Source organism: Coturnix japonica, unplaced genomic scaffold (genome assembly GCF_054131305.1).
Source record: "Coturnix japonica strain WE unplaced genomic scaffold, WE-NBRP24 Scf049, whole genome shotgun sequence".
NCBI lineage: Eukaryota > Metazoa > Chordata > Aves > Galliformes > Phasianidae > Coturnix > Coturnix japonica.
This window is the reverse complement of record NW_028188952.1, coordinates 301,337-326,869: the sequence shown is the minus strand read 5'-3', so window position 1 is coordinate 326,869 and position 25,533 is coordinate 301,337. Positions and strand designations below refer to the sequence as shown.

At 54.2% G+C, this 25,533-nt stretch overlaps 1 protein-coding gene and 1 long non-coding RNA gene across 2 annotated transcripts in view; one reads left to right on the top strand and one right to left on the bottom strand.

Annotated features, from left to right (window-relative positions):
* Positions 1 to 9,570: 9,570 nt before the first annotated feature.
* LOC107325257 (uncharacterized) lies at positions 9,571 to 18,324 on the bottom strand. The gene is made up of 5 exons (XR_014940752.1): positions 17,810 to 18,324; positions 15,921 to 16,242; positions 14,128 to 14,320; positions 13,114 to 13,354; positions 9,571 to 12,247 (listed from the first exon to the last, which is right to left on the bottom strand). It is a non-coding gene; the product is annotated as an uncharacterized LOC107325257 (long non-coding RNA).
* Positions 14,948 to 25,533, top strand: part of NGFR (nerve growth factor receptor) — a 13,575-nt gene continuing 2,989 nt past the window's right edge. Inside the window, exons 1-5 of the mRNA XM_015885942.3 lie at positions 14,948 to 15,033; positions 18,319 to 18,460; positions 22,074 to 22,433; positions 24,170 to 24,413; positions 25,360 to 25,520. Coding sequence (XP_015741428.2) covers positions 14,992 to 15,033; positions 18,319 to 18,460; positions 22,074 to 22,433; positions 24,170 to 24,413; positions 25,360 to 25,520 — 949 coding nt within the window. The 5' untranslated portion in view covers positions 14,948 to 14,991. The remainder of the gene's footprint in view (positions 15,034 to 18,318; positions 18,461 to 22,073; positions 22,434 to 24,169; positions 24,414 to 25,359; positions 25,521 to 25,533) is intronic.

Here is a 25,533-nt window from a genome sequence, read left to right as displayed (position 1 = left end):
CATTTGTGTGCTTTTTATTCCCTTCTTCCCCAGTGCTGTTCCCCAGCTCTGCCAATGTCGCTTCATCCCTTCGAGCCTGCATCCCCCAAGAGGGACAGGGCAGGGAGTGCTGTGCTGGAGCCCTGAAATGTTGCACTTTCCAGGGGATGCAGGACCAGAAGAGCATCCTCTATGCATCCCCTTTGAGCACCCCACAGCCAACACAGGGCTGGATCCATTCCACAGCAGCTGGGAGGTGATGGACACAAGGGCCACTCCTGTCACTTGTCAGGAGTCCCTGGAGAAGAGCCTCCCCCCTCTGTCCCTTCCTTTGTAGGAGGCAGAAATGCTATCGCCGAAGGAAACAATCCAATGCTTTGTGGAAGCAGATGTGAAAAGAAACCTCCCCAAAATGCCTGCTGAGGTCAGGCTGGGCTGCCTTTGTCCCGCGGGCAGAGTGCTGGCGCCCCGGGGGGGGACCGCAGCAACCATGGGACCGTGAGTCACTGCCTGGTCCCCAAATGGCAGCGAGGCCTCGTGCTGGGGATGGGAGTTGGATCTGATGATCTCTATGAGTCCCTTCTTACTGAGGGTATTCTATGCTATGTATCCTATGCTGCTGCCATGACCCCTGGCTTGGGTTCTACAGTGGCTCTTGGGGCTCATGTTGGCAGTGGTCATCTCAGCAATGTGCAATAGAATTTTATGGGCTGTTTTGAGACTGGGATTCTCCAAGAGCAAAGAAGTTTCAGCTTGACTTTATGCCTTGCTCTGGGCACAACCGAGGGTGAGGCAGAAGGAGGATTTTGGCAGTTGCCATTTGAGTTCCAGCCAAACACCACCTGAACCCTCCCCTTTAACTCCTCGAGCTTCTAAAAGGATTGGGGCTTTCTCTGCCAAATGCTTTTCCATCAGTCCCCAGGCATTACTTCCCTGATGGCTCTGTCCCAGCATCTTCATTCCCCGGCACCACTAACGACCTGGACCTCTCCGAGACCAATGCTTTCTACTGCTTCTTTCTCCATACACCCAGATCTCAATGCACTTTAATCGTCTGCCAATTGATTCCCCAAATTCCCCACTGACACACATCATGTTTAATTTGCAGATACTGGGAAAGAGGCAGCTCAGGGGCTGTTTCAACCCATCCTTAACTCATCTGCTCTTTCAGATCACAAAGCATAGAGAGAAAGATGCTGAGAAAGCCAATTATGAGCATTTTCATCCCATTCGGCTGAGCCCTCTAAAAGGCTCTTTGTCTGCCTGGGGCTGGGGGACATCCGCTGGGCAGCCCCCGGCTCTGTCCTTCAGCCCTGTGGCAGTTCATGTCCTTGAATCTTCCACCAGAAGCTGAGCTGACCCCAAAGCAGGGAGGGATCTGGCCCCATATGGGATCTGCAGAGCTCTCATCCAGCTCCAGAGAAGGCACCTTCCCCATTGCTTCCCCTCTGTGCTCTCATTTGCAGGATAATTCCTTGCACAGAGGATGCATCATGCTCAGTACCCCCCCATTTTTTGCTTTGCTTTCTGCAGAGCTGAAAATCAGATCTGTGCTCTTCATGGCAAGCCTTGCCCCATGGCAGGGAGCCCCCAGCCCCCCAGCCCTGCCCCTTGGCAGCTTCTCGGGGGGGGGGGGAGCCCTGGCAGCAGGGAGCAGAAATAATGAATCCGAGCATGAAACGGAGATGAAAAAAACACTTTGGCTAATGGCTGTGCATGGTGGAAGCTTTGAAGTTTATTGTAGCCAGACTTTCCAGGGCTGAATGGGTCCCAAGGGACGGTGTAAAGGGAGGCAGAGCCCTGCAAGGGTCTCGGGAGAGCCTGAATCTCTCAGATCCTCTGGAGACAGCAGCAGGAGATCAACGTCTGTGCTGGAGATGGGCAAGGCAAGGGGAGGCTGTGATGCTGGGGGTGAGCTTGGGTTGTGCCACCTGTATGTACAGGACCCTGAGTGGGGGCTCAGCTGCTGCACAGCCCCCAGCAGAGGCATTTTGGTGTACATCCATTTTGGTATACAGCCCTCCATCATTGAAGCACTTCTTGGGGAGTGGAGTCGGTTCCAGGAGCAGCTTGCACCCATGGCCAAAATCCCTCAGAGCAAGAGCTGGCAGGCACTGGGAGCCAACCCGGCTGGAGTTCATTACCCCGCAATTAGCCCAGAGCTCTGCATTAAGGTCCGAGCTCAGTTTTCAAATTGCTGCTAATTGAGCAATCTGCTGGGCTAATGGCAGAGCCAATGAGAGGAGCTGGGAGTGCAGAATCCATTGCTCGATGTCCCGGACCTGGAGGAGCAGAGTATTGCAGAGCTCAGGGCTGCTGTTCCCGGTGCCTGGAATTGATTTGCAAAAGGGAAGGAAAACAGGGAGAAAGTATTCTTTTATTGCTCGGATGAAGGATTAATTATCCGTGAAGGTGCTCAGGATGGGTGACAGCATGGTGGGGATCAGAAACCCCTTGCTCTGAAGCTGGGACGTGGTCAACCTGATCTAGTAAATGTGTATGTTTGGTGGCCCTGCTAGGCAGGGGGGTTGGAGCTACATGATCCTTGAGGTCCCTTCCAACCCGGGTGATTCTGTGATTCTGTGATTCTGTGATTCTGTGATTCTGTTCAGCACCTCCGCAGCAGAAGGGAAATCCTTAAATCATTGAATTCAATTAAGCCTCGTGCTCTCTGCCAGTTAAGCAGATTGATGGGGAGGACCTCTGCTCTCCCCCTCACCAAGCAGGTGAGGGAAGTAGAATCAGAAGGGAAAGAACCCACAGGATGGCCAAACCCTACCAGGATGACTGGGTGCTCCAGGGACACACTAGGCAGCATTAAGGGCCATCAGCATCCCAATGTCCCCACTCCATGCAAAGCCCCTTGACATGGGGTCACATCCCCAGGCAGTGGCTCGGAAGTCTGTGCTGCAGCAGCTTTGCTCCCTGGGGCCTCAGAATGGATCTTTTATGATGGTTAATAAATATTGAGCTTGTGGCCGTTCCCAACACTGCTTGACAGAGGGTTGGGCAGAGATGGGGATATTTGAGGGTCTGATTGAGATGGTGTGTTGGAGTTAGCACCTCCTTCCTGCATGCAACCCACTGCCCAGAGAACATGTGGATGGTTGGGGTGAGCTGAGTTCTTGCCACAGGCAGCTGCAGGGGAAGGGATGCTCTGTATGGAAAAGAATAGAGCAAAGCTGCTGCTTTTACCCAAATCCCTTCAAGCCCTTAATATCTTTGGGAAACTCTGTTAGCAGCAGATTGCCCCAAACTCTGCAACATTATCCTGGTAGCGTGCATTAATTTGCCGTGATGGAGAGCCCCAGTGAGCCATGGCTGGCTCTGGTTACTCTGGGGACGTGTTAATGGGAGAGTTCTTTTCCCAAGGTTTTCTGTTTTATGGCAGCTTTGATGCCCTTGGAGCTTGTGAATGCGGAAGGGGTGAAGGCTGGTCCCTGTGTGGCACTGGGGTTGTATGGCCATGGGGATGGAGCACCGTAGGGATGGCTGCCTGGAGGGGAACGTGCCAGAACTGCTTTCTATTGAGCAGATGGGAACTGCGAGGGTGCATGGCTCTTTTTTCTTTTTTTCCTTTTCTTTTGTAAATTAAATTCAAAAGGGGGAAAAAATAAAAGCAGGCAGGATGGTTTTGTTGAGTTTTGATGTCCCCAGTAGGTGCTGGAAATACAGATTTCATGGGAGTTTCTCAGGAGAGCATCAGCAGGACTCGGTGCTGAGCTGTGCAGCATCGCATCTCAGCTGCCCCTCCCAAAGACCTGAGTGCTGTCAGGGTGCTGTCACCCATCCTGCATGGTGCAGGCATTGCTGTCCTGCAGCAGAGTGCTGTCAGAGCCTGCCTGGGCTCATGGAAGGGCCCCATAACACCACAGCAGACGGATCAATCACTGCCTCCAGCTCCTCTGTCTGTGCCCTGCAGCCACTGCTTCCCACAATTAATGCAGTTTCTGAGCTGAGCTGCCCAGCACAGGCTGCCATCAGCTGGTTTGCATCTCAACACGGCTGCTGTTTCTGGCAGGGCATAGAGCAGGATGCTGGATATGGGTAAGAATGCTGGATGTGGAGTGGGATGCAGGAGCCAAAGGGAAGCTCCTGCCCCCATCTCCATGCCCACCTCTGTCAGACCACACCAGTGACGGGAGATGAAAGATGCTCCTCAATCCTGGATCAACTCCCAGGGATGTCCCAGGGAAAACTGCTGTGAGAAGATACAGGACAGCAAACCACGACCCAGCTTTGACACAGGGGAGGCTGTACAAAAGATCATTAAAAGCTTTCCAAGCTCCGGCTGGTTAAACAAGCATCAGACAGAAAGGAAACAAGGGATATTTCAGAAATTTGGAGCAAGGAGTAGCTGCTGAGTTGTTTATGCAGCACAATCAAGCCAAGTGCTCAAGCTGATGAGAAAGGACGTGACAGTGGATCGTGTTCCCATCCTCAGCAAAGACCTCCAGCCAAAACAAACTGAAATCTCCACATCTAAGCAGCTGAGTTGAGGGTAATGCTTCCTGGTGTTCAAGTGATCCCACACCTCTCAGAAACAAATGGGGAGGAAATGCAGTTTTCTGGTTGTTCTTCTCATTATTCACCTGTGCAGCAGGAGCTGCTCAGCCCTGGGATGTAACAGTGCAGTTCTAAGGCTGTCCCTGAACAAGCTGAGAGTGTTTCTGCACTGGGCTCTGCTCCATCCATCCAGACAAGAACCAGTGTCATGGCAAGAGGCTGCAGCCCATGAGCACCACTGCACCCAAAGCAAGCAGGCACTGTGCCCACCTGGATGATCACCTCTAAGGAAGCCCACTGCTGTTCCCAAAGGAAAGGGGTGTGCAAGGAGCAGCCAGCTTTGGTGCCTGCCCTGGGCTGTTGGCTGCACACAGATCCCTCAGCCAGGGATGGAGATGCCTCTTTCATCCTTGGCAATGATTCATTCTAAGTTATAAATTGTCCTCGGAAGATTCCTGTCCCTCTCCATTGACTGGAAGGAGACCAGAGCATCTGCATTATTCATAGGAGCATCTTGGTCTGGTTCCTGCTGTAAAAGTGCAGCTTCACTGCACTCACCAAGCTCCCAGCTTCAGGTTCAGGGCTTACAGGAGGGGCAGAGACCAGACTTGTGCTCATTGCTTCCTCCCAGAGCTCAGCAGCACCCCTCCTTCTAACAAGGATCTAATCATCCAAAGAGAGGAGTAGGGAGAGCAGGATGCACCCCCTTGTAACTCCTTTACGTAGCAATGGGGCAAAACTCCAGCATCCAGGCTGCTGCAAAGGAAATGCCAGCCCAGATTTCTTGGAAGGCTCCTGCTTTCTTCCGAGCATCCCTTTGCAGGAAGCACTCAATGAATGAATGAACAAGAGAATGAATGAATGCTCCCTGTGAAATAAAAAAAAGAGCTTCTCTGGCAGATCTGGGTCATCTGGTCAAAGCAAAGGGCTGAGCTGGTTGAATAGCTCCTGTGCATCTCCCATGGCAGGGAAAGATAACAGCGATCCCACCTTGCTCTTGGCTCGCTCTGAAGCAGATCGCTTATGGGGAAGAAAGAAGGGAGACAGCCGGTGCTGCTCAGGGCCATAAATTAACCTCAGGGTTTTCTAATGGGACCCTGATTTATCTCATGCTTCTGTCTGAACTAATTGAGTTCATTCCTCTTGGTGATTCATGCCATGGAAATGGGTTCCAGAGAAAATGGGACCTTGAGCAGCTTCAGCAAATCCCTCTCTTTATTAGCCAGGGAGCCGTAATGCTTTTACAACAAGGAGAGGTTCAGAAGCAGCCGCCTGCCCCCAGCCCATCCATCACTGCCAGCAGCTTCAGCTCAGGTTTCAGCAGGGTTCCGGGTCCATCCCTTGTCCATCTGGGGCTGCACAGGACTTCAGAGGCATCCAGAGGGCAGAGTAAGGGATCTGTGCACCCCCAGCCACTGGGGATGTGGGGGTTGGGGGGGCTGAGCCACCTCTAGGAGGTGTCAGATAGAGCCCCCCCAACCCCACCCCGAGCTGCTCTAATACTCCAAGTGCCAGAAAACTAACCGGTGCTTTGGTTTGACTCCTTGCATCAACACAAGGGATGCTCCGACCTCCAGAGAATAGAATGGGTTGGAAGGAACCTTGAACTTCTCCAAACACCCAACCCCAAAGTTCACCCCTGCCTTGCTCCATCCTCAGTCACATCCTCCTCCACCCACTTCAACCCATTCCAGCACAAATTCACCCCCGACCCCCAATACTCCAAGCACAACCCCCAGCCGAGCACGAGCTGCCGACACGTGTGTGTTTGTTGTGCTGTTTGAACGCGGCAGAGAGAACACAGGGGAGAGTTTTGGCGACAGCAGCCGCCGTAATGGTTTGTTTGCTCTCAGCATGTCTCGAAGCTCCCGGGGGAGTCTGCAGCCCGGCATCCTGTGCCTCCTGCCCGGCTCCAGCGAGCATCGGGCTGCTCGGCTCTCAAAGCAAACCGCCTTCGATTTATTAAGATGTTAAAGCATCCTGCAGCAGTGTGGGGCAGAGGGACCTCGTTGAGGCATCCCAACACCTGCAGCTGGGGAGTTCCCATGAAGGTTTAGCATTAAATGGGCACTGCTCCTCCCTGGTGGATTTTCTCCTTGCCCAGGTCACTGTTGCAAACATCCAACCCACGGCAGCTGCATTTCCATCCCTTGTCACGGACCTCATTAAAACCTTTCTAGAAGCCGGGATAAAATTGCATTTACCAATTTCCTCTCTGTCCTCAGCGTTGTTTACTTGGAGAATTCCTGCAGGTCTGAGGGAGAGCTGCATCTCCCGCAGACAGCGCTGCTCATCCCAATCAGATTACTCTGAGACAATTGATCTTCATTCATCTGACCTTTCTAAAGCTCTCACCTGATTTCCAGAGCACAACGTACACTTTCCTTCCTTGGCTCCGGTTTGAGTTTGCAGACCGCCCGGCAGACAGCTGCTAAGTCATAACCCACTGCAAAAAGAGTTCATTTAACCAAACAAAAAAACCCACAATGTGATTGAGACCATAACGCTGAAGGGGCAGAGGCTGACTCTGTGCACGGTGCCGGAGGGGATGGGGCTGGGATCTATGTGGATGCCATAAAGGCAGCAGGCACAGCGCTGGGTCAGCAGCAATCAACTCACGCAGCCCCGCTCCCTGCAGATGCTGCAGGCTTTGTTAGCACGAGCCAGCGGCTGGCTGATTTGCATAAGGAATGAAGGCAGCAATTAGTTTAGCTCATCATCTCAGCAGACTGGGAAATTAGCTCCCTTCTGATTCAATCAGAACTGCTGGGAAGATGCTCTGGAGATGCGTGGAGGCTGGGGCCGACTCAGTGCCAGGCTCAGCACCATGGGACCAAGAGCTGCTGTCCCATCCATTCCAGCTCCTCATCAGTGCCCTGAGCTCTTCTACTGCAGCTCAGCCCACACCTTCCTTATTTATGGGCTTAATTTTGCCAGATCCTATAAGAATGAGATATGGAGAGGTCTCACTCCAGGGTGATGTTTCCCCAAGGACAACCCACGATAGCCCCAGGGCTTCACCCTCCCACCTTGGGACACCATCCAGGAGGAGCAGATGCATTTGCCCACATCCTTCACCCCCCTCTTCCCACCCCCTCCCTTAGCATTAATTCTCCTCAGCGATTTATTCCCTGCAGGAATAGCGATGAGCCTGGAAGGAGCCCCTCTCCCCATTACTCTCCTCACCGTGATGAGCGTTTCGCTGCCAGGCGTTAATCAGAGCCCCTCTCCTGCAGGGAGATGGATGGAAATGCATTTCCCCCAACCACACCACTGCTGTTTAATGCACCCAGCCGAGCCCTGGGAAAGGCCACGGCCGCACTGGGCCTCCAACTTGCAGTGCTTGCAAAAAGATAGAGCCTGTAGGCTTTCTAGAAAGCTCAAGCAGGGGCAGCATCCCAATAATACTGTGAAAACTCACCCATAAGCAGCACAAGTTCTGCTTTTCTACCTAGAGCAATATCCTCACCCACCCACCATCAAGCCCTTCATTCAGCCCAGCTGGACTGTGTTGTGGGGATTCCCATCTGAGATCACTGGGTGGGGGCTATGACAGACCCCAGCACCTTTCCTAATTGGAGGAGAAAGCATGGAGAGGGGTCTCCACCAGGTGACACAAAGACTGAAAGCTCCCCAAGTTGCTCCCCAAACCTGGGGATGATGGAGGTGGAAGGAAGCATTAGGGGGTCTGGGATCTGACCATCTGACACCTCAATATGTGGGGGGAGGGGGTCACAGATGGGCCCCCACCACTCTGCAGGATAACACCCCCCTTTCCCTCCACCCCTCAAAGCCCCCCCCCAGCTCCCATACATCCTTTCTGGGGGGTTCCCTGTCCCACTTTTGTGCACAGATGCACACAAAAGGAGATGAATGGTGCAGGTGCTGCAGATGGGGTCTTGAAATCAGTTGCCATAGGGATAGTACCTCTCAGCATCAGCTCGGGGCTTCATTTGCAATCTCTGCTTCCATCCTTTATGGTTTATCCTTTGCACTATCTCTGATAGGAATCAAATTGAAGTGTGAACCTCCGAATTAACCAAGGTCAACCCTCAACAATGAGCTCTGTAGGGCACCGACGAAAAGCAAGTTTGGGGCTGGAGAGACTCCACAGCCAGAGCTTCCCCCCACCTTATAGATCCCAGCCTGGCTCCAAAAAACCCCAAAGTCACCCCAAATCTCAGGGGGAGGCACAGACATCACCTTTTGCCCTTGCTGAAGGCAATGGGAAGGGCTCATCCATCAGCGGGACAGGTCCAGAGGAACCACACAGCAATCAGAGGAATGGGGCCGTCGGGGGTCACTCGAGACCCCCCAGTTAGCTGACATCACCAACAGCATCATTATCCCTGTTAAACAAACCCAGCTCCATGGATCTCTTTGTTTTCCACTGGCTGTTTTGCATTTTAATCAAAACCACAGGGCACAGGGACTGCCTGATACCAAGGGCACTCTGTGTTCCCCTTCCAGTCCTGTGCACTGTGAGTGAGTGGAAAGGGAGAAACCACATTAATTACATGTGTGCATATATTATACCTGAGCTCCTTGTAGGCTAGCCCTGCATCCATGAGATTTTATGACAGGGCAGCATCCATCACATGCAGTGCTTTGGCTGAGTTCATTAGGAATCTGTAATCTGATGGAGTTTATTATCCTAATTAAAGGATTGGAGAAAGCCTGGCAAGGTGAAGGATGCTGCAATGCTCCCATCACAGCGGTACTTGGAGGAGCTGGAATGCTGTGTGTGATGCTCCCAGCTGCTGCATCCCACTTAGTCCTGATATTGGGAGAAAGGAGTGAGCTGCAGCCCTGCATGAAGGGAACTCACATCCCAGATTTGAGGAAAGCTCAGAGGAAACACACAGAGCAGGGAGAAATGGGAAACAAAGTGAATTTAATGCCATATGGGGCCAGCGACCCACGATGCAGGATGAGAGATGGGCAGCAGGGTGGGCAGGGTGATGGATTTTGCTGCTGGGAGAGGGTTGGGGTGGGGATGTGCAGGTGGGCACAGTGGGGTGGGATCCTGAGTGCAGCAGCAAAGGGAGAAAAATGGGAATAACAGCCCCAGGTGGATGTCTGGGCTGCTTCCTGACAGCTGCAAGAAGGAAGGAGCAGCAGCACAGTGCTGTCAGTGCTCTCCGTGGGTCAGCTTTGCTGCCTGGAGGCTTGCTGGGTTTTTGGATGAGGGAAGGCAAAGTGGGTGAGTGTGAGGTGGGTAGGGTTGCTGCATGTCCCTGTCCCCATGGCACTGTACTTTGATATGGAGACAGACAACAGCCCTGTGAATGGCAGAGCACAAAACACTCTGAGCTGTGGACTGGCAGTTCTAGTTTTACCGAGTAATAAACCCAGTGCCAGCATCGCTGAGCACGTGGCAAGGAAGCAGTTTGGCTTCCCAAATACCTGTGAGAGGCAGGGATCAGCTCCACTGCTTTATATGTGGGGAAACTGGGGCACAGCAGAGTAAGCAATGTAGCAATGTTTTGAATTTGGCTCATTGTGATGATAGGAGATGGGAAGAGGGGGGCAAAAATGCCCCTGGATCCTGTCTGGGCTATGTGCAAGCTGCTCAACAGCTTGGAAAGCATTCTATAATAGTCTAAGGATAGAAGGAATTAAAAGAAAGATCTGCTTTGAAATGAAGTAGGGGGATGTGGAAGGGGAAGGGAAAGGGGATGGGAGAAGGGAAGGAAGGGGAAGGAAATAAGAAGAGAAGGAGAAGGAAAAGGAAGGAAAGGAGAGGAGGAGAGTAGGAAAGAAGGAGAAGAGGGAAAGGGAAAGAAGCCCCATCCTGCCTCATTCTGCTCCTCCAGCCTGCCCTGCTCCATCCTCATCGATGCCATGAAGGATTTGACGTTCATTTCCTCCTAATAGCAGAATTCTTGATCCATCAGCAACAAAAGTGAATCAATCAGTTCCCAAAAGCCAGGCTGGTGAGAAGAAAGCCAGCCCTGCCCCTGGCATGTGGAACTAATCCATAACTTAAGCAGAAAAATATTGATAATGTTGCTGCTGCAGACATATTTATGTCCTTTATTATATGCGCCACGAGGAGTGATTTTCTCCCCCCTCGCCCCCTGCCTGGCTCTGAGTGTTATTGTAAATCGTGCACGACTGCTTTGCTTTCTCAGGGAGGAAAACCACGGCTCTATTTTTACCATCTCATGAGTTTGCCATCGCTCCATCCCGAGGAAGGATTGAGTTTCCTGGACAGTGTGGGCTCGGCTGATGGGAGATTCCTTTGGGCTGTCCTTATAAGGAACCCGAGGTTCGTCCCTGCAGCACTGTAACCGCCCCCCCCTCCCTGCACACAGTGATGGATGGCATAGAAAGGACTGGGAAAAGGAAGGAAAGGAGAGCTTGGAGCTGGAGATTAACAGCTGAAAAAGAGCAGGGGAACAGTTGGAGAGAGGCATTAGGAGAAATTACAGGCATGGAAATCAAGGAAGGTAATAAAAACCAGGTTGGGACACTTTGATAGTAATGGAAATCAGGTTTGTGTGAGTTTGGGGAATGTTACATCCCTCTGTTGCCTTCCCTTATGGGTGGGATGTGACCCCGCCTGGCTCAGAGCCCTGCATTTGGGGTGCTCAGAGTCTTTGCCCCATGACAGACACCCAAACACACCCCCATCAACCCCATAGTTACACACCATCATTGAGGACACCCAAGAGTCAAAATCTCCACTCAGGAGCCCAAATCAAAGCACAGCAGCAGGGAAGAGAGCTCCACTCTCCTCACTGTTGTGCACCACCCCCAGCACTGATCTCTGTGTGGTTCCCATCTGTACCACAACACCGATGGGTGCAGCACTACAAAGAGATCTTTTACCCCCAGCCTGAGTGGGAATGGCTGAATAGGTGAAGTCAACCCCAAAATCACCACCTGAGTCCCATTCAATGGGAATAACTGCCTGCCCAGCACAGGCTCTGGGCTTTACAGCACCCCATACATTCTGCAGCCTGCGTGTAACCCCCAAGTAAGGAGAAAGGGGGAGGTATTGTGGACAGTCCCTCCCTGGCTTTCTAAATCAGGAGAGCAGTTTTCCCCTGAATGGTAAAATGCTGCTGCCCAAGCCTGCAGCCACCCAGTGCTCCTGCACCTCACCAAGGGCAATGATCAGCAGTCCCTAAACCACAGCTGGGGATGGATCCGTTCACCCCATCACTCCCAACCACCCCCTTGGTGCAGAGCAGATGGGTTTGGAGCTGCAGCAGCACCGAGCAGGGGATGGGAGTGAGCAACCCGCTGTGCTTGAGCCCTAAAAGCTTTTACATGCCCAAATCCCATTGACTGAATGGAGAATCAGAGGGGGCCCTCAGCTTCTGCTCATCTCTTCTCCCTTCCTTCTCTCCAGAGGTGTCTTTAGCCCTCATCATGGTACACAGCACAGCACAGACCCCAGCCCTATTGCCAGCCCTGAGAGCCCACTCCATAACACTGCAGCACCACATCCCATCAGTGCTTTTCTCTGCAGCCCTTTATTTACTCTCTCAACCCTGGGGCATCACGGTGTTATTTTCCAAATGTATATTATTTATACATCATTATTTATAACATGGCATTGCTGTGTTGTTGTCTTTGTTGGGAGAGTAATTACCAATGCTTTTTAATACAAGAGTTTGAAGGCAGGAATTTGCACTGAACTTATAAGTTTGTGCTATTTTCAGGAGTCCTTGTGGAGCGGTGGGAGGGTGGGAAAACATCCCTTGGAGATCTTTGGTCCTTGCAAAGCGCATGGGAACAGACCTGGGTGAGCCTGAAGGAAGATAAGGATAGAGCGAGACGGGCTCTGTGTCCTTGGGAGGGACTGGATGCAGTGTTTTGCCAAGCTGTAATTAGGCTTTTGTTAATTAAACCACCCTGCTCCAATGAGGAGGGGGAGGGAAGGGGCATGGGGCACAGCTGTCTCTCCCAGGAATGATGCTTCCCCTCAGGAGCCCTCTCTGCTTCCTCCTCACCTCTGCTCTCAGCCCCATTCCTTGCTGCTTCCATTCACAAACAAGGATGAGCCCACTCAGCCCCAGGAGCCTCAAAGTGCTCCCCCAGGCAGTGAATCCCATGTATATGACTCCCCAGCACAAAACGGGGTCAGAAGCCAGCAGAAAAGCCAGAAACCCCTTTTCTCTTTACAGGCAGATGAGCTGTTCTCCATTCCCCAACCTGCTCCAGCATTCCTGGAGGCCAGCATGGTGCCATTGCAGCATCATCTCCCTGTGGCTCAGGAGGAACTTGAGCATCACTGAACCACAACTTTGGACCCCCCTCAATGGCCAGGAGTTGCCCCTTGGCATGGCTGGCTGTGCTGTGGCACATGGAGCTGGTTGAGTGTGGGGAGACCTCATGGTTGGGGTTGGGAGTTGCAGGGTTGCAGGCAATGCTGTGCTCTGCCGGCAGCCCTGAGGATGCTCCTTGAGCAAATGCAAGCCCAGAGCTTTTGGTTTTAATTCTGAGAGGTGACAGCTGACTTTTAAGAGGCATTTTGTCATTGCACAGAGCCAGGAAAGGGCCACAACCTTTCTGGGAGAGAAAAAAAAGCATGATGTGGGGGTAAATGTAAAGCACAAGGAGTGCCTTCACCAAAGGAGCCACGCGGGTTGGGATGGAGCAGCAGTTTCCACTTACTTGTGCTGGCTGCCTGCCCAGCCCCGTGCAGATGCAGCCCATCTGAGCGGCCGTCTCTGTCCGTCCGTCTCTGCTTTGCGTCACTGCGGTGAGGTTGTTCTTGGGGTGACACTCGTGGTGGTGTCAGAGCATCATAAAACACCCGAGCTCTGCACTGGGGCTTGGGGGAGTTGCTCTTTCACATCCCCCTCCAGGGGAGTGTTGCAGCCTGGAGGTGCATCCCACAGGGAAAGGCCACATCCTGGGGTGGAGGGATGGATGAAATGGGCCCATGGCAGCAGCTCAGCTTCCCCCCCCTCCTTGCTCATTGCAGCAGACCAGCAAAGGCAATTGGTGTCATAAGACCCAAGCTGCTCCCCCAGCTGTGTCCAGCTCTGCCAGATGTCCACAAGCAGCTTTGCCCCATTGCCAATCATCCAAGCACTGAAAAGGGTGAGGGATTATTGGCTCATGGTGGGTGGCAGCCATCCCATCCCATCCCATCCCATCCCATCCCATCCCATCCCCACATCCAGTCTCTGTGCACGCTGCCCTGTCCCCACCTGGCCCTGAACCCACCACCATGTGGCTCACATGTGTTCCCACATTGCCTCATTGGAGAACAAACAGCAGCTTTGGCTTTGGGTTAATCTTATTTAAAGAGGGACTTTCCTCAAAGCCGCCTACAGGAGCTGCCAGCCATACAAGCATCACAGATCATATACTCATAGAGTCATTAAGGTTAGGAGCTCGCTGCTCAGGAAGGAATCCAGCTTGTGTCTGCCAACAGGACAACATCGTGATCCCAGCACAGTAAAGCTGAGAGATGGACAGCAGCAGGGTGACAGAGACAGACCCACAGACACCACTGCTCCATCCTATGCTAGGTGAAAGCACTGGGGGCAGAATGACGTAAGCAGGGGGCGAAGGAATCCTTCATCCCTCCCAACCCCGGCGCCAGCATTTCTGGGCAGCCTCCAGCAAACCTTCTCACCAAAGCCACACAAAACTCGCTGCATATTTTTTCCAACAAACCTCACAAAGAGCGTTTTTGGTGCTGACACACCAAGGCAGGAGCCAAACTGAGCTGGGGAAAGGCCATGACATTTCCAGCTCCACTCCCTGACACGCAGCTTGAGTTCATAACCACGGGGCTGGGGCTGGGCAGGATGGGGACAGAACAGCTCTGTGATGGAGTGGAAGCACTGGGGAGCAGCACACGTTGGGGCTGTAGGACAGGAAGGATGTCAATGTGTTATTATACACCTGTGGGTGGAAATACAAACAGGAGCAGGTGGCTTTGTGCATTGCAGCCTCTCCTGCGGTGACAAAGGGAAATTCTCTTTGTCACCGGGATTGCTGTGACAGTGTTGAGTTGGGGTTTGAGTCCTGGGGATGTTACCTGTGGGATGCCATCCCTTGGCCGTGCAGCCAAAGGGATCTGGTCACCCCATCCCAGCTACAGCCCGGAGCCTCGCTCTGTTCTTATAATTAACGAACCCATTTGCTCACCCATCATGAGGACGGTGCTGGTGAAGGGCTGGAGCGAGGTGTGCGGAGACGGATGGACGTGGGTGTGTGAGAGACGGACAGGCAGACAGACAGACGACAGGGAAGAGTGTGTGGGGACAGACGGACGAGAATCATTGGAGGGTGGAGGGGTCGGCTGGATTGAGACCAAACGCACCCGAAAACGTTTCGTGGGTGGGCGGTGGGTGCTGGGGAGGGGTCCGGGCTTTGTGTGCCGACAGAGGAGGGTGCTGGCTCGGCTGCTCGCCGTGATGCTCCGGGGGCGGAGAGGAGGAGGAGGAGGGACTTGCAGCCCTTTTCTGGTGCTGCCGAGACGGCGGGCGGCAGAGGGAGGGCAGCCCGGGGGATGCGAGGTGGCCCCGGAGCACCATGGCCGGGTTCGTACCGCTGCTGCTGCTCCTGCTGCCGGCGGTGAGTGAGGGGCTGAGGGCTAAGCCGGGGGGAGGGGGCGGACACAGAGGGGAATGGGCATGGACAGCACGGACTGTCCCGGTCCCGCTGGGATGGAGGGGTACCATGGGACTGTGGGGTTCTGCTCGGTGGGTCCCGGGGGTATCGGGAGTGGGAGTGTCAATTGTATGGGGATGGAGGGTCCCAGAAGGTTTGGGTGCATAGGGAGAGGAGTGGTGATGTGAGTGGTGGGGGGAACACCGTAGGGATTTCTCGCTCAGCCCCTCATGTCCCGCTGACACCGAGCTGGGCTCTGCCTTCCCTTTTCTCCATAGGAGGTTATGGGAATAAAGCAGCCCCACCTCTGTGCCCCCACCTCCTGAACCCCACACCTTCAAAGACTCCCACAGACCTTCCCTTCCTGGCTCCAAACTCACTGCCCAGCACGAAGGGCAAAGCCCCAGGGATGGGCACAGCCTCAGCCTGCGCTGGAGACAAAACTTCAGAGCAAGGGAAACCAGGGAAGAAGGAGAGTCCCAGAGCAGGGGATAAGGGGACGCACTGAGCCACCTGGGGCAGAAATGGGGCTTTTGCTGCTGGAGGATGTGTGGGGTCCCAGAGGGCTCAGTGGGCAGCAGGACGCTGTAGGGCAGGCTCATGTAGAGACTGAGGGGGAGAATGGTGTGGGTGGCTCATGGCTCCAAGTTGGGTTTGGTGTCCCCCATTTCCCACAGCTAACCCCACAGGTCTGGGCTGCCCTTAGGGTTGCACCTGCCAAGCCCACCCAGCCCCATAGAGATCTGGGGTAGTTGGAAACCTGCTGTTCCTCTGAGCCCCAAGCGGGGCAGGTCCAAATGTGCACTCACAGCTGTGGGCTGTACCCCCAGCACCCCATTACGGCTCCTTACCTGCACTGCTCAGCCTGAGAGAGCCAGGGGAGGAGGCAGAGCCCTGTGGGACCCACACGGCTCAGACGTGACTCTCCCACTGCCCAAAGTTTGGGGAGTGCTGGGATGCGGATCTTCAGCCTTTTCTAGACAGGTTGCTCCGCCAAAATACACAGAACCCGTCTGTCAGCCTTGCGGGCCGTTCGGATCCAGGCTTGCCGCTGGGCCCGTCTCCAGCTGAAGCATTGCTGCCGTTCCCCGTTTCAGAGCAGCGCAGCTTTCCGTGCCAGTGTTTGGGTGATGATGGTGCTGAGCTGCGCACATCTTCCTTCAAGGCCACCCCCTGTAGGGCAAGGGAACACCAAAACGACTCCAAAAGCAATTAAAAGCTTTCAAAGGTGTTGCTCGCACCCTCAGCGCTTACCCCCGTGCCCTCCCCTCTCCTCCCCCCTCCCCAACCCCAGTCCAGCTGTCAAAATGCTTTATGGTGTTAATACCTGTGGCTTTGTCAACGGGAGTTGTGTTAATAACATGCACATTTCAGCGGGCTAATGCAGACCATGTGCCCCTCTTATAAGCGTGTTAATCTTTATGGATGTTTCAGCGCTTGAGATGTAGAAAGGGAAACGTAGGCGGGGAGGTTTGGGGGGGGGGGTTGCAGCATCTGGGGCTGGAAGGTGCGTTTTCCGCATCATTTAGAAACACGGAGGGTAGGACAACCCTACGGGGAGGGGACCGTGGAGTGTTGGACAACTAGGGGAGGTCGGGGGGGTCCGGTTTGGCACAGAGGAAACAGCGTAACCGGGTTCTGTCCCTGTGGGTTTTGCTTTGCAGCTGCCTCAGGCGCGGGCGGCGTGGGAGAGCTTGCTGCTGCGGCCCCAGCTGCACCGCTCCGGCCTTCCCAACACTATTTATAGCCAAGTTCAGATGCTCCCCTCTTCCCCAAACCCTCCCGAGCAGGAGAACATGCTGCAGGTGCTGGGGAAAAGGAAGCAGAATGGAGAGCTCCAGCCCCACTCTCTGCCACGCGCATCGCTGCTGCCTGGAGCCGTCCCTATTGCAAAGAGAGCCCTTTTTGCTCCCCCCCACTCCTATTTCCAAGCTGTTGTTTGGGGGGGTGTTGGGAGGGTCTCTCCGTGCCAAGCATCCCACCCGTGTAGCTGGGGCTGGGTGCCAACACGGGCTGGCAAAGCAGCGCAGAAGGAGAACGCACGCTTCCAAGAGAAGGGTAATTGGAGCACTTTGTCATTCAGATGCCTATAATTGGCGCTCCATTGTCTCTCTGGCCGGGCCGGCTGATGCCGGTTGATGCGTCTATGAGTTCATAACACCGCATTGTGCAGAGCGGCGGCCAAAGGGGCTGACGAGGCGGCCAGATGAACGGGGACGTGGAGCTCCTCCGCCTCCTGGAGAGTTTCTTCCCCTCCAAAATCAGCCTTAACTTGGTGGCAAAGGGACGGTTCCCCCCCCACGAAAGGAGCCCATCCCCGACAGCAGCCTTCCCATCGAGCACAGTGGACCCGAGTGTGAGCACACACTGACCCTGGATGGTCACAGCAGCTGCTGTTGCTGTCCCTTCGGGTGGCCCCAGTTCTGAGCACTGCTCTGCCTCCTCACTGCCTCATTCAGCAGCCCAACAGCACCATCTGTCCCGACACCATCTGCCCCATCCTCTTTCCATACAAACTCATCCCAGCTGCCACACCAGGAACTTCGGGACCCTCCAGACTTGTAAGCAGGAGGAGCAAAGCCAGCCCCACACATCACCCCTGGCCAAGGAGTGCTCTGGGGAATGGCCATCGCTTCTCCCTAAGCTACAAAGTGGATGCGCAGAGGTTCTAACCGCACTGCTCATGGCACATTTATTGCTTCCATATGTGATGACAGGTTTTATAAGTTAGTACACTTACTCCTGTCAGACAGCTGAAGCTCTCTGTGCTCCTGTCAAAGTCTTCATTTCCACCGAGGGGTCTGATTTCTGATCCCAGTGCAGAATTGGGACCTCAGCCCTCTGAACCCTTCACTGGGACTGGCAGCTTTTCGCAAGCAGGGGAGGGCTGAGTTGCTCAGAACAGCACAGCATCAGTAGAGGGAACAGCTCCTGTGATGGGGACATAATGCTGTAAGCCTACAGAAAAGCCAGCATCCCCCTAAGACCCACAAACCCAGACCAAGGGCTGTCATTGCCTCCCTTGATCAGTAGCATTTGGTAGAAGCTTTGCAAATGAGTGAGCTTTTGCATAGAGAAGTCATTTATCTCCCCTTTCTCCCAAGTCCTATACCTAACACACAGCCCCCCTTTATCCCAGACATTGAGTATCCACCCTGCAGCACAACCCTCCCTGGATACAGCATCTCTGTCAGCCCATCATTGCAATTCCTATAACAAGAGTCACCTCTGGGCTGTTTTCTCTCCCAGGGACCCACCTGGGGCTCCAAGGAAAAGTGCTTGACCAAGATGTACACGACGAGCGGTGAATGCTGCAAAGCCTGCAACCTGGGTGAGGGCGTGGTGCAGCCCTGTGGGGTCAACCAGACCGTCTGCGAGCCCTGCCTGGACAGTGAGTAGTGATATATGGGGCTTTTGGGGAACATCAGTGGGCACCTGGGTCCACCCTATGGACATCTGTTGTCTTATGCCATTCAGTTCCATCTTCCCAATGCACAGAGCCTCAAACCTCAGCACTGTTTCCAACAGTTCCCCAAAGCCTGCCCAGCAAATCCCAGCAGCTCTCCCTGTTTGGGGACCCAATGGTGCTAGGCATTATTGCAGATCCCCTTCCAGTTCCTCCATTGCATTAATAGCTCCTTGCTAGCAATTGCCTCCCAAATTTTCCTCTCTTCATACTGCTCTCCAACCCAGCCATATCTCAGGAGCCACCTGTACTATTGCTACTTTTACCTTGTAAAGGCTGCGAAACAAAAGCAAGTCGGAGGGGAGAGAAGCAAATCATGAGTCCCCAAGAGAGGCAGGGAGCTTTCTGCTGGCCGACTCCAGGCACATTGCCTATGTCAAATGCTTCATAAACGTCGGTCGGAGCTTTGTGCAGAGCTGGTTAAATGCTTGCAGATGAAGTGGTCCAGCTATTACTGCTTAAACAATGCCATGATAGGCAGAAAACGATCTACCCTGCAAATTTACTGCTGCAAGCTCTTTGAAGACCTGGGGACAAATATTTGTAGGGGGATCTGTGCCAGCCAAGCCCCGATTTGAAAGGCAGAATTGGCAGAGCACCGTTGTAGGGGAAGTAAAGAGAGTCAGAGAGCAGGGGGTGGGGGGAGAAGCCCTATAACCTGAGCAGCACCAGCACAGAGCAGTGCTAAAAATACCTCTGCCTTTCTGCAAAATCAATGAGCAGCACTTGCCCTCCGAGCTGCATCCCCCCGGCTGCAACCTTGGGGCGGGTTTGCTTGCTGTTCCTGGCCCCAGCCCAGCTCCCAGGATACAGGGCAGCAAATCCAGAGGGCATGGAAGGGTTGCATTGCACACCAGAGTTACTCAGAGCAGCATTTCCTATAACTCCCTTCAGTTCCAGGTTGGGAAATGGTTTACTTCCCACCTCCTTTCTGGGAAGTGGGAGATGAAGGGGGTTTCTACTCATCCTGGAGGATGCAGAGGTTATGGGAAGAGCAGGACCTGGGTGAATCAGTCAAGCGATGGCTGTTGGTAGCTTTGTTAATGCTGCTGTGCTGGTTTGCACCCCAGCTTGCTCTGCCCTACCCCAACAGTTGCATTCTTGCAGCACCAGATCTATTGGGTCAGGGAGCCGAGCTGGAAAGCACTGGGCTCCTTTCTACACCCCTACAGGGATGACAGAAGCCAGAAGCAAACACTCAGCATTGCACTTCATATGCCTTGCTTGGTTTTGCTGCTCCCTGCACAACCCATGCCTCTGTTTCCCCTCTAAACCCTCCAAATGCCTTGTAACCCTTTCATCTCTTGCCTATGGGCCTCCAAAACACAGCAACCCTCCCTCAACTCACCCCACTGCACAGCAAGGCTGTCCTAACAGCACAGCATAGACCCCAGGACAGGATCAAGCCCTTACCACTGATGGAAAGCAGCACCGAGGAGATGACCTGGCTCCCTCATTGCACCAAGAGAGAAAAAAAATAAGCATTCATTTTAAAGAGCCACAGATGGGGATAATTCCTCTGCAAACTCACCTGCTTTATACCCTCAGCCCTGACCCAGCTGTGGTCATAGATTGTTAATGCCAGCAGGAACTTATCCCCTTATCTGCTAGGTGCTATGATAGGGGGATGCTGATGCTTATGCTGGGTGAGCACTGGGGTGCAGGTGATGCAGGAGGGTTCCCAGCTTTCCTCTAAGCTGAGGATGGAATTTCTAGGGGGAGAGGAAGCTTGGAAATCCCATAGCCAGCCTCTACCGGGATGGGGACAGGATCTTTCGTGGAGCTGCTCCTACCCTTCTCCATGGGACCCCATGTATGCTGTATGAGCATTGCCTTCCCACACAGTGCCCCAATTGCCAAGCAGAGCCAGCAGGAAGGAATTAGGGTGCAGCCCTTGGCCATGACATCCCCACCTCCACCCTGGGCTGCCTCCGAGGCTTTGCCTTGGCCTTCTTCCCGACTCACTGTCTTCTCAACTCACTGCTCAAACCATTTCACAAGAAATTTCCTACTATCAAAGCACCGCCCCTGCCAAAGCCTGGAGGCGATGTTCCCTCCATCAGACCAAATGGCCACTTGCTTTTTTAATTATCATTTCCCTTCTTCCTTCCCTCTACCCCTTGCCAACCAGCCCCCCCTCCCACTCCCCCTTTCTTCTTCCTGATTTCTGCCTCATGATTTATTTATCTCCTTCGCCAGCCTCCATTGCTGCAGGAGGGAGGGGGCCCTGTTTGAATCTCAGCTGTAATTGCTCAGCTCGGATACCTTGCTGCCACTGCAAATGTGCCCACTCAGCCGTATGCCTTTCCTGGCCACTTCCCTGCTCTAATGGTGTCTATCAATAATTCAGAATAATGCAAGCCAAGAGCCCAGGTTAATGGGAGCTGTGCACGCTGACAGCCGACCCGGAGCAGCTCTGCCCCTGCACCCTTGCCATTGCCTATATGTGCTGGTTTGGGCACATTTGCACACTTGGGGTGTAGCTCAGGTGTGGGGAGGTTGGTGTAGAAAGATGCTGTCCACAGTGAAGAATGGCTCTGGGAAGCTGTTCTCAGCCCTGTGCCACCTCAGTGCTCTGTCCCTTTCCTTTAGGGTGCGTCGCTTTGTCCTTTGGAGCATTTCATTGGGGTCTCAGGGCTCTTCTTTCACCTCTGTCCCAAAAGTGAGGCTCCTGAGTAGACCTGGGTGGATCCTCAGGCTCTTGTGGGACACCCAGGGAAGCTGGAGGCCACCAAAGATGCTGGGAGGCCACAGCAGAAAGTTTTGCTGACACAGGGTGTGTACACAACTCCACTGTCACTTGGAGGAAATTGCCACCTCTAATCTAAAGGCAGATGTGCCAGTGGTTCCCCTTCCCAAGGAGCAGGGCTAGCAGAGGGGTTGCACTTGATCCCTCAACACCTTTTCTATAGAGGAGGTGGGAAATTGGCATTGTGGGCTATGGGGGAACTGCTGTGAAGCTCATGGTGCAGGGAAAGCAGCTGTGTCCTGCAGGGCAGGCACTAATCCCAGCTTCCTGTGTTAAAAATAAAATAAACATAGCCCCAAGCACCTTGGGGATGGGGAGGGCAGCGGTGCGGGGGCAGCTTGGAGGGCTTCAGAAGGGGATTGATTTACATGGCCAAGTGAATCTTGAGAGGTGAAACAGGAGAGCCCGGAGCCTCAGGGTCAAGGGAGTCAGCAGTTAGTGTTGTAACCTCCTGTTCTCATCACCTTCTGTGTTCAGTGGCCTCCTGCAAGGCCAAGGAAGGGGCACAGGGCAGTGATGCCCCAAGAGACCCCTCCAGGAAGGATGCAGAGGAGAAAGCTTTTGTAGGCTGTAGGGTACCAGCATGACCATGGGGAATGTCTACAGATTGGGAATGGGGATGATGCTCAAGGATGAGGACTTGTTGGAGAACATGGGCACTGAGCACATCCCTGGGCTGGATGGGAACTGAGAGCAGCAGTGAAGCCAACTCTGGTGTTCACTGTGACCAACAGGGATGGGGACATCCCCCTGTCCCTTTCCTCACCCCACCCTCTGTCCCCCCTCCAGGTGTGACCTACTCAGACACAGTGAGTGCCACAGAACCATGCAAGCCCTGCACGCAGTGCGTGGGGCTGCACAGCATGTCTGCACCCTGCGTGGAGTCAGACGACGCCGTGTGCCGCTGCGCCTATGGCTACTTCCAGGATGAGCTGAGTGGGAGCTGCAAGGAATGCAGCATCTGTGAGGTGGGCTTTGGCCTCATGTTCCCCTGTCGGGACTCACAGGACACCGTCTGCGAGGAGTGCCCTGAGGGCACCTTCTCAGATGAGGCCAATTTTGTGGATCCCTGCCTGCCCTGCACCATCTGCGAGGAGAACGAGGTGATGGTGAAGGAGTGCACGGCCACCTCCGATGCTGAGTGCAGAGGTAATGCTGCCTTTTCTATCTCCTAAGGGAGAGCAGGGCTCTTTGTGTCTCATGGTGCAAGCACAAGCAGGTGGAGCGCTCTGTGCCACAGTTTCCCCTTTGCAATGGGGGTGCAGATCCCCAGGGGTGGTGGAGAAGAGAGGACCCAGTGTCCAGCTGAAGCCCCCTTGGGCACTTCATTATGCAGCTTCCTAATGAGCTCAGCCAAGAGTTTCAGCAGCTCTGATGCTGCTTTTGCAGCCGCCAGAGCCTTCATCAAAAGGGAATTTGACAGCTCGTGGCTTTCTCATGGGAATTAACTGCTTCTGCCTTCCTAAAGAGCTGGGGAGCAGCAGGAGAGTTTGCATTGTTCAATAGAGCTCTTCTCCACCCTGTGCAGCCCCCAGCCTCTGGTGGGGGTTGCTTGGGGGTCCTCAGGGGGTGCTGGCGCTGGGTTGTTCTTCCTTGGTTGTTCCTTGGCAGCAGCAGCAGTGCAATTCCCTGCCCTGAGTGCAGTGACAGAGAAAGGGGCTTTGTCCCATCCGCTACTGATTCACAGCGCGAGGCGGCGGCCAGCGCAGCTCCCTTTGGCTGATCCCTTGGCGGGGTCGAGTAAATGGAGCCATAAGTCAAGGAGCACAGGGTGAGCTTTGTTAGCTGCCAGTGGGGCCCCGCCGGATGCAGCCATGCCGAGCGATGCTCTGAAAGGGCAGAGGGGTCCAGCTCAGGGGGTGGCACTGGGAGATGCCACGGCTTTTTTCCCACCCTGGGACAGACAGAGCACAGCTTGACCCATGCACTGTGGTGGAGTTGGAGGGTTCAGAGTGCAAGAGCAGAGGCTGCAAGAACCAAATCGGGTGTTGGGTTGGGTGTTGCATTGAGGCTGTATTGCTGTCTCTGTGCAGGAATAGGTTCTGCTGAGAGAAGGAATTGGGCTGTGCCTTGGAGGGGTTGTTGGGGCATGGCCCCAAGGAAGCAGAGCAGGGACATGGCCCTGCAGGGCTCACAGTGGGCACAGAGGAAGCCCCTGGAGGAGGGCATGGGTAGGGCTGGGGGAGGCAGGGACTGAGGGGGCTGTTTGGGTAGCCATGGGTGAACATATCATGGTGCAAGACAAGATATATCTGCTCCATGAGACATCTGTATGTGGGTATATGGGTGTTAACAGGGTCACTCCCACAATGGAGCTGGGCTGGCAGTGCATACCTGGCAGGCAAGGGACAGGGGAAGGGGATCAGTGAGGTTCCCCTCTCCCAGGATCTGGATCCTGGCTCTGGTGCTGCTGGCAGCAGATGAACACAGGCAGATGTGGCTTCTTGTGAACTGCAGCTGCTCTGCCTTCATGTGGGGTAGATGGGAAGCAGCTGGGGATGCATCTCAGGGACCACGTCCAACATCAGCTCTCTGGGACCAGAGACAGGAGCTCAGGGCTCACCAATAGGTTTTCATAGCTGAGAAAAGAGCTGCTTTTTTTTCTGGGTACAAATCTTCAGAGGGGATAAACGCTGCTTGCGCTGGGCTTGATACCCATAAACAACAGGAGACACTGTTTTCCCCTGCTGGGAAGACTTGAGAAAACCCAGTGCAAGGAAAGGAAAGCCTTCAAAGCTACATCCCAGCACCACAGCCACTATCAGGCACCATTTGGAGCAAAGAACAGCTTCAGTTCTTCCTGGGTTCTTGGGGATGAGGTGGTTGCAAGGATAAGTGTGGGAACAAGGTGCTGACTCTTGTCCATTGCTTTTCCCTCCTGCCAGACCTCCATCCACGCTGGACAACTCACACCCCATCCCTGGCAGGTTCCGACAGCCCCGAGCCAATCACCAGGGACCCCTTCAACACTGAGGGGATGGCCAGCACCCTGGCAGGCACTGTCACCACCATCATGAGCAGCTCACAGCCTGTCGTGAGCCGTGGCACCGCCGATAACCTCATCCCTGTGTACTGCTCCATCCTGGCAGCCGTGGTGGTGGGGCTGGTGGCTTATATTGCCTTCAAAAGGTAAAGTGCTGGGGCAGAGCTGTGGGGATGTGTCCAGTGGAAGGGATTAAGGTAGTGGGAAGCAGGATGTGCCCCCTGCTTTAAGTTTGGAGCACTCACCAAAAGTGCTGCAAAATGAGGGAGGGCAGGAGCTGAAATGCCAAACAAATGCAGCTGAGGGGGTGAAAGGGAAGATTGCAGCAGGATGGGGGTGCAAGCCGTGCCTTCCCACACCCTTATCACAAACATCCCCTGCTCAGCCCCCCCCCTGCTCTGGCACATCGTATCCGATCACACTCAGCAGCTCATCCCAGGGCATGCACCTGGCCCCATGCAGGTCAGGACTGGCTTGGCTGCTCTTTGTGCATCTCTGGGGGCACCACGAGGGGGGTCAGTCCCCCCTTGCATCCCTTCTGCATCCCAGGGCTCATGCATCTGCTCAGCTCCATGTGTCCCAAATATGAGCCTCAATCTCATCCATCCCGGTCCCTGCCACTATGCTGGGCTCAGTGGTGGCCCCTCTCCAGCTCCAGAGGGCACAAATCATCACATGGATGGACCATGAGAAGGCAACAGTACAGCTGTGAAGGCATGGGTGTGACCACCCAAAGGCAGAAGCCACAGCTGTGCCTTCACGTGGGTGCAGCGATGCACGTAGGGTTCTGCATGCAACCCTACGTGCCCCAGGAGCACAGGCACACGTGTGTGGGTCCGTGCAGAAAGGAGCTTGGTCCTGGTCCATTGCAAAGCTTAGGAGCTGGGCATCTGCAAAAGCAAAGCTGGCTTAACCTGATGCATCTGCTGCAGAGGTTGAACCAGAAGTTTCATGAAAGAAAAACCTCACCTTGGGAAAATGCTCTCAAGCAGGGCACAAAGCAATGGATCCACTCCCAAAAGGAAAGGTGCAAGCAGAGGGATGCTGATCAGGGGAACAGTGACCACCATGCCACTGCTATTCTCTGTGCAGGTGGAACAGCTGCAAGCAGAACAAACAGGGAGCCAACAACCGCCCTGTGAACCAGACGCCTTCCCCAGAGGGGGAGAAGCTGCACAGTGACAGCGGCATCTCGGTGGACAGCCAGAGCTTACACGACCAGCAGCAGCCCAACCAGAGCACGCAGGGACCAGGTAGGGTGATGGG